This window comes from Ahaetulla prasina, chromosome 1, assembly GCF_028640845.1.
Source record: "Ahaetulla prasina isolate Xishuangbanna chromosome 1, ASM2864084v1, whole genome shotgun sequence".
Classification (NCBI taxonomy): Eukaryota; Metazoa; Chordata; class Lepidosauria; order Squamata; family Colubridae; genus Ahaetulla; species Ahaetulla prasina.
Window position 1 is genome coordinate 30,864,669 of NC_080539.1, and position 16,723 is coordinate 30,881,391.

General features: G+C 41.6%; 1 protein-coding gene across 1 annotated transcript in view; it reads right to left on the bottom strand.

Annotated features, from left to right (window-relative positions):
• Positions 1-8,709: 8,709 nt before the first annotated feature.
• Positions 8,710-16,723, bottom strand: part of SCARA3 (scavenger receptor class A member 3) — a 51,058-nt gene continuing 43,044 nt past the window's right edge. Inside the window, exon 6 of the mRNA XM_058164729.1 lies at positions 8,710-9,841. Coding sequence (XP_058020712.1) covers positions 9,402-9,841 — 440 coding nt within the window. The 3' untranslated portion in view covers positions 8,710-9,401. The remainder of the gene's footprint in view (positions 9,842-16,723) is intronic.

The following is a 16,723-nucleotide window of genomic DNA, read 5'->3' on the forward strand; positions in this document are numbered from 1 at the left end:
CCTTCTGCAGGAGCTTCATTGGCTGCAAATTTGCTACTGGGTTCACTTCAAGGAACCTACTAAGAAGACATAGAAGACACTTTGAATAACCTTATTGTCACTTTGAATGTACCACTAATTGGCATACATTAAAATGAAATTTTGTTGCATACAGCTCTCAAAGGGTCACCGCCTCCAATATACACTACATAAACATGACAAAATAAATAAATAAATACAAAATTATGCATATACCCTCATATATGACACAAAGAAACAACACAGTCTAGTTCGGATGTGTACATTTATTTATTTATTTATTTATTTATTTTATCACATTTATATACCGCCCTATCTCCCTAGGGACTCAGGGCGGTTCACAGGCAAATAAAAAAGTACATACAAATACAGACTAAAACAACAGTTAAAAAACTTATTCTACATGGCCGAATTATTAAAAAGCAATATAAATAATAAAACCCATTAAAACCAGTATAAATTTAAAATCTAATCCAGTCCTGCGCAGATGAATAAATGTGTTTTAAGCTCGCGACGGAAGGTTCGGAGGTCCGGAAGTTGACGAAGTCCTGGGGGGAGTTCGTTCCAGAGGGTGGGAGCCCCCACAGAGAAGGCCCTTCCCCTGGGTGTCGCCAGACGGCACTGCCTAGCTGACGGCACCCTGAGGAGTCCCTCTCTGTGAGAGCGCACGGGTCGGTGAGAGGTATTCGGTAGCAGTAGGCGGTCCCGTAAGTAGCCCGGCCCTATGCCATGGAGCGCTTTAAAGATGGTTACCAAAACCTTGAAGCGCACCCGGAAGGCCACAGGTAGCCAGTGCAGTCTGCGCAGGATAGGTGTCACACGGGAGCCACGAGGGGCTCCCTCTATCACCCGCGCAGCCGCATTCTGAACTAACTGAAGCCTCCGGATGCCCCTCAAGGGGAGCCCCATGTAGAGAGCATTGCAGTAATCCAGACGAGATGTCACGAGGGCGTGAGTGACCGTGCATAAGGCATCCCGGTCTAGAAAGGGGCGCAACTGGCGCACCAGGCGAACCTGGTAGAAAGCTCTCCTGGAGACGGCCGTCAAATGATCTTCAAAAGACAGCCGTTCATCCAGGAGGACGCCCAAGTTGCGCACCCTCTCCATCGGGGCCAATGACTCGCCCCCAACAGTCAGCCGTGGACTCAGCTGACTGTACCGGGATGCCGGCATCCACAGCCACTCTGTCTTGGAGGGATTGAGCTTGAGCCTGTTTCTCCCCATCCAGACCCGTACGGCTTCCAAACACCGGGACAGCACTTCGATAGCTTCGCTGGGGTGGCCCGTGTGAAAAGTACAGCTGGGTGTCATCAGCGTACAGCTGGTACCTCACACGAAGCCACTGATGATCTCACCCAGCGGCTTCATATAGATGTTGAACAGAAGGCGAGAGAATCGACCCCGCGGCACCCCACAAGTGAGGCGCCCGGGCCGACCTCTGCCCCCTGTCAACACCGTCTGCGACCGATCGGAGAGATAGGAGGAGAACCACCGATAAACGGTGCCTCCCACTCCCAATCCCTCCAACCGGCGCAGCAGGATACCATGGTCGATGGTATCAAAAGCCGCTGAGAGGTCTAATAGGACCAGGGCAGAGGAACAACCCCTATCCCTGGCCCTCCAGAGATCATCCACCAACCCGACCAAAGCCGTCTCAGTGCTGTAACCGGGCCGGAAACCGGACTGGAACGGGTCTAGATAGACAGTTTCATCCAGGTGTAAGGGAAACTGATATGCCACCATACTCTCTACAACCTTCGCCGCGAAGCGAAGGTTGGAGACCGGACGATAATTACCTAAAACAGCCGGGTCCAGGGAAGGCTTGAGGAGGGCCTCACCACCGCCTCTTTCAAGGCGGCCGGAAAGACTCCCTCCAACAAAGAAGCGCTCGTAATCGCCTGGAGCCAGCCTCGTGTCACCTCCTGAGTGGCCAGCACCAACCAGGAAGGGCACGGGTCCAGTAAACACGTGGTGGCATTCAACCTACCCAACAACCTGGGTTGGGACCAGGTTATTTGAAGGACTGTCTTTTCCCAGTCACATCTACCTGACCCACCAGAGTGGGAAGGCAGGGAATGCTATGGGTGCCCATTTCTAAGGAGGTCCATCTAACACAGGGGTGTCCAAACTTGGCCCCTTGAAGAGTGGTGGACTTCAACTCCCAGAATTCCCCAGCCAGCATGAGCTATAAATATGGACAAGTTGCTGGCTGAAGAATTCTGGAAGTTAAAATCCACCACTCTTCAAGGGGCCAAGTTTGGACATTCCTGATCTAATGGGACCAAGAACAAGACCTTTCCTGTGGTGGCTCCCTCCCTGTGGAGCATCATCTCTGCAGAGATAAGATTGTGCCCCATTCTGACACTTTTTTGCAAAGCCCCGAAGACATGGTTCTACCAAAAGGCTGGGGACCCCAGAGTTATATGGAGCAAATGGCTTGTCTGATTATTGTTGTGGTGGTTGTTATTGCTTTTCCTATTAAGGTCTTATCCTTGTTAGCTGCCCAAAGTCACCAAGAGTGAGTAGGGCAGCCATATAACTTTTCTATAAATAAATAAATAATAAAATAGTTTCCAAAATTACAATGAATGTATGTTTCTACAGCTAGGTAGAGTTTTTCTTTTCCTCTTCTCAGTTTTTCCTTATGGTCATCTGATAGCCAAATGTGGCTGTTTCCTCAAGTTAAAAGCTGTAGAGCTTGGGTTGGGAAGCCCACTGATGTTCCTGGCTCCTTTATGAAGTCTTGCTATTCTGCCTTAGGAAACTTCCTTTTATGTGAAGCTGGTTGACCTATTGCAGAGAATGGAAGACAAACAATACACCCACTCTTCCTTGGCTGATCAGCCTTTTCCAGATCCCAGGGGATTTGTGGTTTTATTCAACCCTTAATTTGATTTGAAAGCAGTCAGCACCCTAGCTATTTTCCACGTTGTTTTATCTGGAAGTGCAGCAGTGTTTGTGTATGTTTGGAGAAAGAGGGAGGAGTGGCTTTGTTTTAATTCCATCCTCTGAGAAGACCTCAGGGCTCATGGCGTCTCTCTGGCCCAGCAGGCCGGAGTGGGTGGCAAATATTGTGGGATAGTTTTGTGAGGCAGAGATTACATTTCAGGGGCCTCCAGCAGTGAAGGATGGAGAGCTTGTATGCTCCTATCCAAATAATGACCTGCTTCAAAATCTTGCCAAATACATTTTCATGAAACATGTTATGGTTCTCTTTGAGGAAGAGACGATTCTCATTAAGTTGGTGCCAAAGAATTTAATAGTGATGAGAATAAGAAGATATTGTGTACCCATGGATGTTTTATATTAGGTGGGAACATGCAACAAATACAGCCCAATAAGCCTTGTCTCCATCTCAGTGTTAGCTACTAGAATTTCTTCAATTTCCCTGCAAGTTGACAATAATCAAGACACAGTTCTAGAAAATTGTTCTTCTTCTTGTTGCCTCTTTTTGATTGTAATTCCCTGGTTTCCCTTTGAGATAAGGGGGTGATGTAGCCTAATAGGTTTTACATATCTTGAGGTTACTTAGAACATTGGAACAAGGGTGGAAATGCTATTTTAATTGATGTTATTATAGAAATGGCCCACTAGGGATAAGATAGATTTGGGATGAAGGCAATCTTACAAATGTGGCAAAGTAAGGATAGGGCCCAAGACTCTTAATAGCTAACAAATCCCCCCAACTTCATTTTCTTTGTTTTCCTGTGGGTTCAAAAGTATCGTTAATACTTCAGTAGCACCCTGCCCTTAGTGATCAACAATAGCCATATTCTTGTACCTACAAGGATGGCATTCTAAATTCTGGGAACCTCTCATGAAATCTGATACCAAAAACAAAGTCCTATGTAGAGATGGAGAAGAAGGTAGGCAAATTTAACTTTGAGAGGACTGAAGCAAGATAGATAGATCCCAAAAAGATGTCACCAAAGGTCTCTTTTCTATGATTTCAGAGTACAAAACAAAGAATAATGGGTATTTGCTGCAGGAAATCAGATTCTGAATGAATATTAAAATAAATACATTCATCACTGTAAGAATTGCTCAATAACAAAATCAGCCAGGAGATGATTGGCTTTCCTTCATCAGATGTGTCCAAGTAGTTCTTAAAACAGCTTTAATATGGAACTTTCTGTTGAACAGGGATCAGACCTGATGACCTAAATGACTTTTTCCAACGTTATGATTTTACCTCAGCGAATCAATTTCAGCAATTTTTTTATTCAGATATTTTTCCCCCCAGACATCTGATGTGATAATGGAGTGTGTGCCTGCATGTGTGTTTAATTAGCCATTTTTCCCCTTAAATTATTTTTGGAAAGAAAGCAGATAAGGGAAACTCCAGGAAGGGAAGGAAATTCTTCCCTGATAACTTTGTTTTCACTCAAAAGCAAGGGTGTGTGACTGTAAGATTATATTGCAATTAACAGTGATCAACACTGGAGGAAGTGGATATAAAACATTCATCAATTTTTAATTTTATTTTAGGAGGCTTGGAGGGAAGATTTGAAAAGCAAAACTTGTTCTTATAATCTTTGAGAAGATTGAAGATTAAAGATAGATGATTGAATGTGACAGGCAGGTTATATGTTGTCTGGCCCTGTTCCAGTACAGGATATACTGGTCATCATTTTGTTTAATTATCCTAGGTTAGGATAACATAGTACATGCTACAACTCCCATCATTTACAACCCGCATACTTCCAATCATGGAACCATGAGTCAAAGGGAATGTCAGAGGGATCTAATACATGTACTCCTTAATTTGGAAGGGCAACAGGTTGAGAAGGCTTGGCTCAGAAATTTAGAAACTTTTTTTAAAGTTTTAAAACTTGAGACATCTCATCAAGTCGGCCGTCGTCTGGCGGCCCCCAGGGGAAGGTCCTTCTCTGTGGGGGCTCCCACACTCTGGAACGAACTTCCCCCGGGTTTACGCCAAATACCTGACCTTCGGACATTTCATCGCGAACTGAAGACACATCTTTTAATTCGCGCGGGGCTGTCTTAAATTGAATTTCATCAAATTTTTAAAATTCTTATTAACTAATTTTAATTGGGGTTTTAGCTCACTGTATATTTTAATTTTCAGGCCAATTTTAAAATAAGTTTTTTAATTGCATTTTAAATTATATATTGTACTGTCTGTTTTATTTTTGCCTGTACACCGCCCTGAGTCCTTCGGGAGAAGGGCGGTATAGAAATCAAATAAATAATAAATAATAAATAAGTCCAGCAGTGTCAGACCGAGCATCTTCAGGAGATGAAGTGATGGTGGTAAAAAAAAGTTGAGATGAAGGCTACCAAGTGTGATCAAAAGTGGCCTATGAGGCACATAAAAAAAGGGCAGAAATTCAACCAGTTACAACTGCTATCTTGTCTTTTTTCCCCAAACACATATATAGCAACTCCTAGATTTAGGAAATATAGAGTGGCTTTTTTTGTTGTTTTACTTTTGTTGTTGTTTTATTGTTGTTTCACTTATGGTTTTCCTTTTCCTTTAAAGACCAATACATTTACCTCATCTGCACTCTTTGCGTTGTTGAAGTTTGCTATTTGCAATGTATGAAATGAATACAGTCTTGACAAAAGAGGAGCTAGCTAGATGTTTGAAACAGCGTTTTGAAGAGTAAAAACAGAATACTTTATTTAATGCTTAGACAAGGATAACTTCCCCTCCCTTAAATAGCTTGTCCTAACAAGCAAACTGAGCTACTTGATCAGCAAATGTCTGATGGATTTAAGGACGGCTCAGAAAATGAGAATCAGCAGCATACGTGTGACTTGACCACAAAAGGAAAATAGATTTGTTTGTTTTGTTCAGCTATATTTAGAAATACCTTAAGCTCCGGTAAAATTTGAGGATATGTCACAACTGCAGGTCTGATCTAATAGCATAGTATAGCAATAGCACTTAGACTTTTATACCACTTCACAGTGCTTTATAGTCCTCTCTAAGCGGTTTACAGAGTCAGCATATTGCCTCCAACAATTTGGGTCCTCATTTTACCCACCTCGGAAGGATGGAAGGCTGAGTCAACCTTGAGCCTGGTGAGATTCGAACTGCCAAATTGCAGGCAGCTGGCAGTCAGAAGAAGTAGCCTGCAGTACTGCACTCTAACCACTGTCCCATCTAATAGAATTAGGTTCTATCTCACTCTTCTTTGATCCCACTCTTCCAGACCAAAACCCTGGATAATAAAGATTTGCTTTAAAAATCTGTCCTAATTAACTTTGGTAGATAAGAACTAAACTATATGTGGTTCTCAACAGGTTATCAATTCTTTTTGCAAATTAAAGGGAGGATGTAAAACTAACCGGAAGATGTGCTATTGAGTAAAACAAGGCAGCAGAGAAAGAGCCAAGCATTCCTCTACTATCTACACATCCTTCTCTGTTTGTTCAAAGAAGCAGATTGTTTTCTGAAAGACCAATCAGAACCTCATTAGAAGCTTTTGCCCATAAAACCTAACATATCCCTTAAGGATTGAGAAAATGCTAAATAAATAAACCATATGCCATCATTGTGAAATCATTCACATTATTATGAATGACAGTATTACTGCTCCCCCCCATTAAGCTCATTACTGGAATTTAGGGAAATCAGAGTCAATTTTCATCAGGTCATTCCTAGGAACTCACCCAACTTGTCATTTCTCTGGCTTGATTACATGATTGTTAAAAGTATGTGGCATTGCGAAAGCATTTCCAGACAAATTTTCCTCCTGGTTCTTCTTGATTTTATCTTGGCTAAAGAGTTTGCTTTTCTGCCTCAAAACAACAAATTAGATACGGATTAGAAAATTTCAATGGCTAAGATTTTAAATAATTGAAAGTGAGGGAAAGCAATTACACTGCAGGGGTGTCAAACTGGTGGCTTGTGGGCTAGATGCATCACGCACAGGCACACCCACCCCAGCTCCGCGAATGGGAAAATGTCACGAAACGTCACGTGACAGCAACATGACACGATGAGTTTGACACCCGTGAACTACAAAGAGCCTGAAGTGAGGGAAAGTAACCACAAAGAGCTCCTTCCTTTCTTCCCATCAGTATGTCGATCCAGTGTTTTCACCTGCAGAGAAAGCTTTCACTTGCTGGGAAGTAATAGTGGACAAGGCATATTGGTTTTTTTTTTAAATTTACATTTATATCCCGCCCTTCTCCGAAGACTCAGGGCGGCTTACAGTGTGTAAGGCAATAGTCTCATTCTATTTGTATATTTACAAAGTCAACTTATTGCCCCCCCAATAATCTGGGTCCTCTTTTTACCTACCTTATAAAGGATGGAAGGCTGAGTCAACCTTGGGCCTGGTGGGATTCGAGCCTGCAGTAATTGCAGGCTGCTGTGTTTTAATAACAGGCTATCTTACAGCCTGAGCCACCATGGCCCTTTACTGGCATGTTCTCCTGTACATGCCAGTAAAGCGGTTGAACTGGTCGGTCACTGTGTAACAAAGCAAACTGGAGTAGATAGGTCATTACAATGACCTGATTCCACAGGATCTCTCTTTGGTCCAGATAGGCAGTGACTGTAAGCATTACATAGCAGCACAATAGTATGTAAAACAGGAAAACTGAACAAGCTTAAAATAAAAAAAAGAACAAAAAACCTCAGAGTAGGATAGAAATCACAGCAGTTGAAAAATATAAAAAAATGCAGAAATCTAAGCCAATGACTTGCCAAGATAGGATTGTTCTTGCTTATGCAGATGCAGAGCAAAACTCAGTTGAGCATCCTAAGCGGGGAGTCAATTGGGATGGGAAGCAGTGGTTCTTTAGCTAACTCAATCTAAAATCACTGGAATTTTAAAGATGAAAGCCAGTATACTGAACGTGCCTTAGAAACAAAACGGGAACTTTTGAAGATGCTATAAAGTCAGGAAGAGATCATGAAAAAGTAGGCGCCTGTCAGCACTTTTGCTGTCATATTCTGTAAAATCCATATCATCCCACAAAATGGTGAAATTATCTAGAGCACTGCTTCTCAACCTTCTCACCTTTAAAGATGTACGGATTTCAGCTTCCAGAATTTCCCAGCCAGCCCTGAAATCCACACATCTTAAAGTTGTCAAGGTTGAGAAAGACTGGTCTTGACTGAATCAGATAATCTGTTCCTGTCCTATTGTTCCCTTTATCTTATCAATTTGATATAGCTGATGCATATTTTTTACATATATGTATATATTTTCTTCAAAATATGTTGTTCTATCTATGACAATTGTTTGTGCATACTGTTGTGGCAAAAAATAAATAAATAAATAAATAAAAAGAAGATAGGTGGATAAAAGTGCCAAGTCCGGTCTAAACATCTGGCTGACTATGCAACCAACCGTAAAAACAACAAAATACCCTATGCCAATATCTTCAGTTGTTACCTAATAATTCTTCATTCCTTGGTTAGGATTTCAGTTATTAAACTTCTACCAGTCTTTGACTATGAATCGAACTGTAGATTACTACTGCTACGACTACTATTTCTACTACTAATTGTTTAAACTTGTATGCTTGCCCAATGCTCAGTGACAGATGATCTCTGGTGTACTCTATTTCTTTCATAAGGAAAATAGCAGGTTGTCCAACTGATTTGTCAGGAAGAATATACTACCCAAAGAAATACAGACATTGGAATTGGCAAGCTTTACAAGTCTCTGCTCCACCACATACAAAGAAGACACGCAATTTCATCTCAGCTTGACATTAATTTTTTTTTTATTGTTTTGGATGTATATGTGTAGCGGTTATACCATACATGTGTAAGAGAGTTACAGATGAAGAGATCAGTGACACAATCTAGTTGCGCTGTGGAATGAATGCACAAGCATATGAGCCAATATCTCATATGAACACACTTGCACATGCACACACCCATATATACAAAAAGCATGGCAACTGTGCAACATGAAGATAGGGAGTTGCTATTGCTTGAGTCAGCCCATTTCTTCACTTAGTATGGCTAATTTTTATTTATTTATTCAATTTCTATAGCCACCCACTGAACCAAGTGACTCTGGGCTATGTTAAGTGGTACTATCTCTCCAGAGCTTCAGCCCTCTACGGGGATGTTAGAGACTGAATTTAGGACCATTTACATGCAAACCATGTATTCTAATTACCAGTGATTGCTCCTCCTACTTACTTTGCAGCTGCAATTCTTTACCTTTGAAGTTCCCAAAATTAAGGAAATTCGGTGACTTGGAGCGATTTTTCAAGCCTACCCCCCTAAGCTGCTGGAAATGGAATTAGACAGTGCAGAAAAAAAGACACCATCCATTTCCCATTATCTTGATGCCTTCCTGGAGGAGACAAGTGTCTGCAGTGAAGAGCTTTTTTTTTAATTGTCCACATTAAAACTTTTTTTGGGGGGGATAAAAAAAAGGGAGAATTTACATTCCTGGAGGTCCTGGGGGCCCTGGAACTCCACGTGGACCTCGTAATCCAGGATCCCCTTTTCGGCCCATCGGCCCTAAAGGACCAGGGACTCCGGGTTTCCCTGGGAAGCCCGGTTTCCCAGGTGCGCCAGGTGGGCCTGGTGGACCAATGGCCCCCTCAGGACCTGGAGATCCAGGGTCCCCTTTGGGGCCCGCCCGCCCCTTGGAACCCCCTTGTCCAAAACTACCTTTGCTTCCTTTGAATCCAGTGGGGCCTTTTGGGCCCACAGCACCTCTCTCGCCTTGAGGTCCAGAAGGTCCGGGAGGGCCCAAGGATCCTTGTGGCCCAGGAGGGCCCAGGCTCCCCATGTCACCCTTTACTCCTCTGCTTCCAGGTGGCCCTTTAATGCCAAGCTCTCCTTTGAATCCTCTGGGGCCAGGAGGGCCAGGAACACCTGAAGAAAGAGACAGGGAAAGATTAAGATGTAGCAATACCATTAAAAAAAAGGGGGAAAGGGGAGTTAAGGGATCAATGGGGGAGAAGGGATTATGGGTTATGGTTTTTGTAGTATTTTAGCATATGTTTGTTAGATGTTATAGCCTGTATTTTGCTCTGGGAAGTCTCGGGGGGGGAGGGGGAGGGAGGGGGGAGGGTGAAGGGGGAATTTTTTAAAAAAAATTTGTTTGTTGTAAAACTTTTTCAATTAAAAAAAAAAGGTTTAGTTCATTATTAAAATCATTCCTAAATAGTATGCAAAATAAAACTATTACACATCATACAATCATTTCAATAAAATAATGGTGGATAAAGCCCAGGAAACAAGCGTAATAGCTAGAAAATGGTATCTTCTGATTCAATGACAATCTGTAGATGACACCAAAAACAATCTCCCTTGACGATCCCAAGGATCCTAAAGTAAGGATGCCACAGTCCCTGGTGCCACAAGCAGAGACTGTTGGCCCTCATATGGCCTGCCAGTTACCCCTTTATGGATCCAGATCCCCCAACAGTGGGCAAGGTAAATATTTATCCCATTTTTGGATTTTTCAGGAATTTTAAGAATAAAATCTCTGACATCTCTGACATCAATACAATTGAACGAGTCCAGAAATATTTTACAAGAAGAGTTCTCCATTCCTCTGAAAACAACAAAATACCTTATCCCACCAGACTTGAAATCCTAGGCTTAGAAAACTTGGAACTCCGTCGCCTTCGACAAGACCTAAGTTTAACTCATAGAATCATCTATTGTAATGTCCTTCCTGTTAAAGACTACTTCAGCTTTAACTGCAATAATACAAGAGCAACCAACAGATTTAAACTTAATGTTAACCGCTTTAATCTAGATTGCAGAAAATATGACTTCTGTAACAGAATCATCAGTGCTTGGAATACTTTACCTGACTCTGTGGTCTCTTCCCATAATCCTAAAAGCTTTAACCAAAAACTTTCTACTATTGACCTCACCCCATTCCTAAGAGGACCATAAGGGGCGTGCATAAGCGCACAAATGTGCCTACCGTTCCTGTCCTATTGTTTTTCTTTTCTTCTTCCTATATATATATTAGCCATTTCAAACCCCTCCAATCCATACATACAGCAGACAGACACCCACTATGAAGATGTAGCACGACTACAAACACGAAGCCAAACAACAGCAATGCGGCTCACCAGCTCAAATCCCCCTGCAACTCAGACTAATCTGAGCACAACCAAACCCCCACCCAAACAGGACATACCCCCATCCAATCAGAGCACAGCCAAGCTCCCACCCAATCAGTTCAAACCCCCACTAGCAGTTAAAAAGGAAGAAACAGCTGCGATCACACAGCCCCAGAACAGATGAAGCCTGAAGATGACGAATGAGACTTAGGAAACGTCGCCAAGACACTTGCGGAGAAAACCCGAATAATCAAAGACCTACATACAAACACCCACGAAAACCTCAGAATATATATATATATATATATTTGTTTTCTGAGGTTTTCACGGGTGTTTGTATATAGGTCTTTGGTTGTTCGGGTTTTCTCCCGTGTAAAATTGGAAGTGTCTTGGCGACGTTTCGACGAAGTCTCATTCGTCATCTTCAGGCTTCAGCTTCGTGCTTCTGGGAGCAATGTGTGATCGCAGCTGTTTCTTCCTTTTAACTGCTAGTGGGGGTTTGAGGTATGCTTATACCTCCTAATATTTACTCATATATATGTTTTTATACTATATAATCTTTTTATATGATGTTGTGACTAAATAAATAAATAAATAAATAAATAAAAACAACCTGGTTGAGGGGTGCCCCTTTCATCCCTTGAAACTTTCTCAACCTCCCCCAAACCTTTTGGAGTTTTGGGGACGATTACTTTGGAGTACAACCTTGTAGCGCCTGGCATAATTCCTGGCATGATGAAATGGACATGAATTGATTAGAAGAGCAGCTTAAGAACTGAAGAAGCTTCTTGGATGAGAAGTGAAAGGTCTTCAGAGAAAAAGAAAGTCCAGTTGCCTTTTGCAAAAGCACCATTGGGACAGCAGCTTAAGAGCTTGTTTAAGGAATGAGCAATGGACAGAAATGGTGCATTGGATGGGCTCATATAAAGCCTTCTGCCATCATATCATCCATCCTCTGTAACTTCAGGACATATTTTGGACTGCTCTGTTTTTGTGGAGGCACCACCTGAGACACAAAACAGCCTGATTTAGGCCCAAGGCATATCAAGTACACTAAGGCATTTTGGATTTGCTTGCATTCTCATTTTTGTGATGTTTGTTTTGGCATGTTTTTTCCCAGTTTGCAAATGTAATAGTAATTATAACAATATTTCATGGGCACTTTCTTCTTAGAGCACATATTTTGTGTTTGTTTCCCTCTAAAACAAGAGTTTTGTTACTTTTGTAGCTTTTCTGGTATATATAATTTTGTAGGTTATAGTATCTTGTTTGCACGTGTCCATAATATAAATATTACAATATTCTGAAAAGTGAGGATTTTGATATTCATGTAGTTTATTCCAAGTGCATTTTAAGATTCAGAAAGTGTTTCTAACTGAAGTTTCCCAGGATAACTACAGAAAAATGGCCCTAAAATGCAACAGGATTGAACAAAGTTTTGGTTTGAAATTCTGGGGCAAACCAGTAAAAGCAACATTAGTAGTATAAACAACAGCTGTACTCTTTGCAAATAACTTGAGTTATATTCGGAAGCATCAAAATGTGGAAAACTCCTGCAGAGAGGCAAAACATCGGCATTCTGAAAATGTTTAAGTAGTTCTTATAGCTTTTGGGGAGTGGAGGGTAGAAGGACAGAGTAATTTTAAGCACATTTTTCCTCTCTGAAAGTCACAGAGGTTGCATTATCCATTGGAGAATACAAGTTTTTTTTTAAAAAATCCAGATTTTTTTAAAAAAACAATTAGGGTAATAAGATTGTTTTCCTTTCTAAAATCGATGTTTTAAGTTAAAAGCAGATATTTTTACTAATAGAGAAAGAGAGATAGAAGGACACTCACTCCCATTATTATATGATAATTTGATACTCAATTTTGGTATTGTAAATCTCAATGGATGCTCAGCTAATGACAGTTTCCTTACTTGCTGTAGTTACATACCGTATTTTGGGGGTATAAGATGCATCTTTTTCCCATCTAAAAGGGGATGAAAATTTGGGTGCATCTTATACACCGAATGTAGCACCGCTCACCCACTGGCCCCCACCTTTTGACCTCTGGCTCCCAGCAATTTACCTCCTTGCAGCAAGAAGAAACAGCCCATTTCAGTTTCAGCACGGTCTAATTAGCACAAGTTGATTGTCCCCGACTCTCAGCTGTTTCAGGCTGCAGGGATTGCCATTGCCTATTGCGGTGCGGGCCTCTGCTGCTTGCTGCAAGGAGGTAAATTGCTGGGAGCAGATTTTTTTTGTGTGTGTGCTAATCAAGCTATGCTGAAAATGAAAATGAAAGTAAAGCAGGCTGTTTACTATTTGCTGTAATGAGGCAAAATTGCTGGGAGGCAGAGACAGATTTCTTTTTCCTGTTTTCCTCACCAAAAAAGGTAGGTGCGTCTTATAGTCTGGTGCGTTTTATACTCCGAAAAATATGGTAGTTCCTGCTGCCTAGCTTCAGTTACTCATGTGTAACACCTTTCCAAAATTCAAATTCTTGTTTTCTTCCATCCCAGGTGATGCATTTGACAGGCAGGAGGTAGACTGACAGCTGTTTCCAAAAAGGGGGCCATAGATTTTATAACTGAAGTTGCCAGCTCATCTAAAAGACACCTTAATTAGCTGCTCTCGTCCAGAGTGTCAATTCTACACAGACATTTTCTGGATCCCAGCAGCAAGTTACATACTAAATTTACAGTTGTCTTCCAAATTTATGACATTGCTATATTGCTGTGAAATGGTTTGTCTGGCCAATACCTTGCTTGTCTATGCATTCTCTGTTTCATTTGCAGTGAAGCTACAAATATTTTTGTTGACTATACTCTTGCAATTTTTTTCCTTAGGTTTTCTGCCAAAATATTCCTCCCTCAATTATTTTTACCCTAAAATATAATTTTTTTTTGCAACTTTCTACCGCCTGCAGATTTATTTTAATCCCTATAAAGTTAGAGGGCTTGATATTTTATGGAAATCACAGTTTGATGACAGGAAGAGGAACCCCAATGCCCTATCTAAGGTGGCATATACCTGAAACGCGGAAGAAAATCTCTAGCCAAATAGGGGCTGTCTTCAGATCAAGAGTTAATAGAGCTAAGAGACAATCAGCCGCATGAAAATGCATTAACCTCCTGATGTAATTGGGTATTACATTAAAACAGCACAAGCAGCAGCGCTCTCTTATTGCTGTGATAATACATCTATGCTAATCTATTGTTTAATTCTAAGTTGGAGAACCTGGAACTGCAAATAAATGCCTCTTGGCCTCCAGCTTTGATGAGACCGTTCATGGTGCCTTTTTAAAAAAGTGGGCAGAAACTGACAAAACCAGAAATTTCACATAGATTTAAAGAAACTTATAAAGTATCAACAGTTTTTCTTAATATTTTAGGATATGACCCAGGGCAGGGGTGAAATCTAAACATTTTCCCTACCGGTTCTGTGGGCGTAGCTTAATTGGTGGGCGTGGCTTGGTGGTCAGATGACTGGGTGGGTGTGGTCAATAACAATAAATAATAAAAATAATAAACAAAGTATAAAAAACAATAAGACGTACCAAAAACCAACTTTCACACTTTACACACACACAACACAACACAAAAAACACAACTGACTCACACACAATATAAAAGCAGCTGCACTTCACACTTCACACAGCCACAAAAAGCTCAAAAACCAACTTTCACACTTTATACACACACAATGACACACACAAACACACACACAAAATGCCACATACAGCTTTCTGAGATTTTGTGTGTTTGTGTAGTTAGAGTGAAACACTATAGAAACACATCAAATCTCAGAAAGTTGCACAAGTATTTTATTTTATTATTTTATTTTATTTTATTGTGGACTTCAATTCCCAGAGTTCCTCAGCCAGCAAAGCCAGCCAGCATTAATTGATCACTGAGGAAATAGATTAGCTAAGCAATTGATTGTCTCGCTGAAAGTGAAACTGGGGCTTTCGGGCTGGAAAAAAAGCCATGCGTTCATCAGTAATCAGGTAAGTGCCTTAGAATCTCTACTCTTACTTGTAGAAAACATGTTTTCTACAAGTAAGAGTACAAGTAAGGTTCTGCTGATGAGGAACTCAGGTGAGATCGCCAGAGGAGACTTTACATTTTTTTTTAAGTTTAAAGGCTCTGCCGATCTCAGCTGAGGGGCGGGATCCTCAAAGGCTTTTTTTTACTTTTAAAGGCATGTTTTGGCTGAAGCAAAACCGGCTTTTAAAAGTAAAAAAAAAACCCCTCTGCTGATGGTGTGGCTTAGCAGAGGCAGGGGGGCGGGGCCAGGGATTTTTGCTACCGGTCCTCCGAACCAGCAGCCGCCATCGCTACTGGATCACGCGAGCCGATCTGAACCGGGAGCATTTCACCTCTGACCCAAGGGTGAAATGTAAAATTTGTTACTACCGGTTCTGTGGGCATGGCTTGGTGTGGGGAGTAATGTGACTGGGTGGGTGTGGCCAACGTTTTTTTTTTACAGATTCTTCGGCTGAAAAGGTTGTGGAAAAAATGATCTGAAAGGGTTCTGACGATCCCAGCTGAGCCACGTGATCATCAGAGCCTTTTTTTTTACTTTTAAAAGCATTTTTTGGCCGAAGAAAAAAATGCTTTTAAAAGTAAAAAAAAAACCTCTGATGATCGCGCGGCTCAGCTGGGCATGCAGGGGGAAGTGGGGGTAGGGATTTTTGCTACTGGTTCTCCGAAACACCCACCGTCATCACTACCGGATCGAGTGATCCAATCCGAACCGGGAGCATTTTACCCAATATAACCTAATTAACTAGTAAAAAAGTACAGCAAATAAACGTAAATTATGGACCTCTCTGTTCTGTAAAGATGACCAATGAGCCTCTGGAACAGCCTTGAGAGAATCAAGGTTATTTGTCAAAATCCAGGCATACCTGACTACCTGGACTTATCAGGTCAGCCTTCAGAGGGAGGAAAACCACTAGGCTGGGAGATAATGGAATGGTTATTTTTTTCTTTCTCTCTCTCATATTCACTCCTAAAAGGAAGTGGTGACTATTCTGCTCAAAATTTAATACTAGTTTTGTGGCAAATAACATGAATAACATCTCTTGTTCCTGGCAAGGTTGACAAGGTGGAGTATCCAGTTCTATGTATGTGTGTTTAGAAACATTCTATTGAATTTTCTAGGGCTTATTTCCAAGTAAAAGGGCATAGAATTTGTTCCATTGTGATCAATAACAAAAGATGGACTCACAAATTGCAATAAGCTATAGTTTGTTTAACTCTATTGAATTGGACAAGATGCATGACTAACACATAATACTAAGCCATAAACCAGGGGTGTCAAACTCGATTTCATTTCATCAGGGTTGGGTTTGATCTCGGGGGGGGGGCAGGGTGGACATGTCCCGGATGGGTGTGACCAGCTCGACGTCACTCATGTAGGGGGTGCCTGTGGTGGCCTGAGCGCTCTACCAGCGAAAACAGACTCCCGAACTCCGTTTTCAGCTGCAACAACCTCCTGCAACCCTCTGCCAGTGAAAATGGAGCTCTGGAGGACTTCCGGTTTGGCTCCGCTTCGTGCAGAAGCAGCTATGATTTAGCTGCTAACTCCCTAGTCTGTAAAGCTGTCAGGACATCGTAAATCTGGGTCAGACAGCTTGGAATTCTTTCCTTCGGGCAAAGAAGGAAAGATGAGCAATTAGGTTGA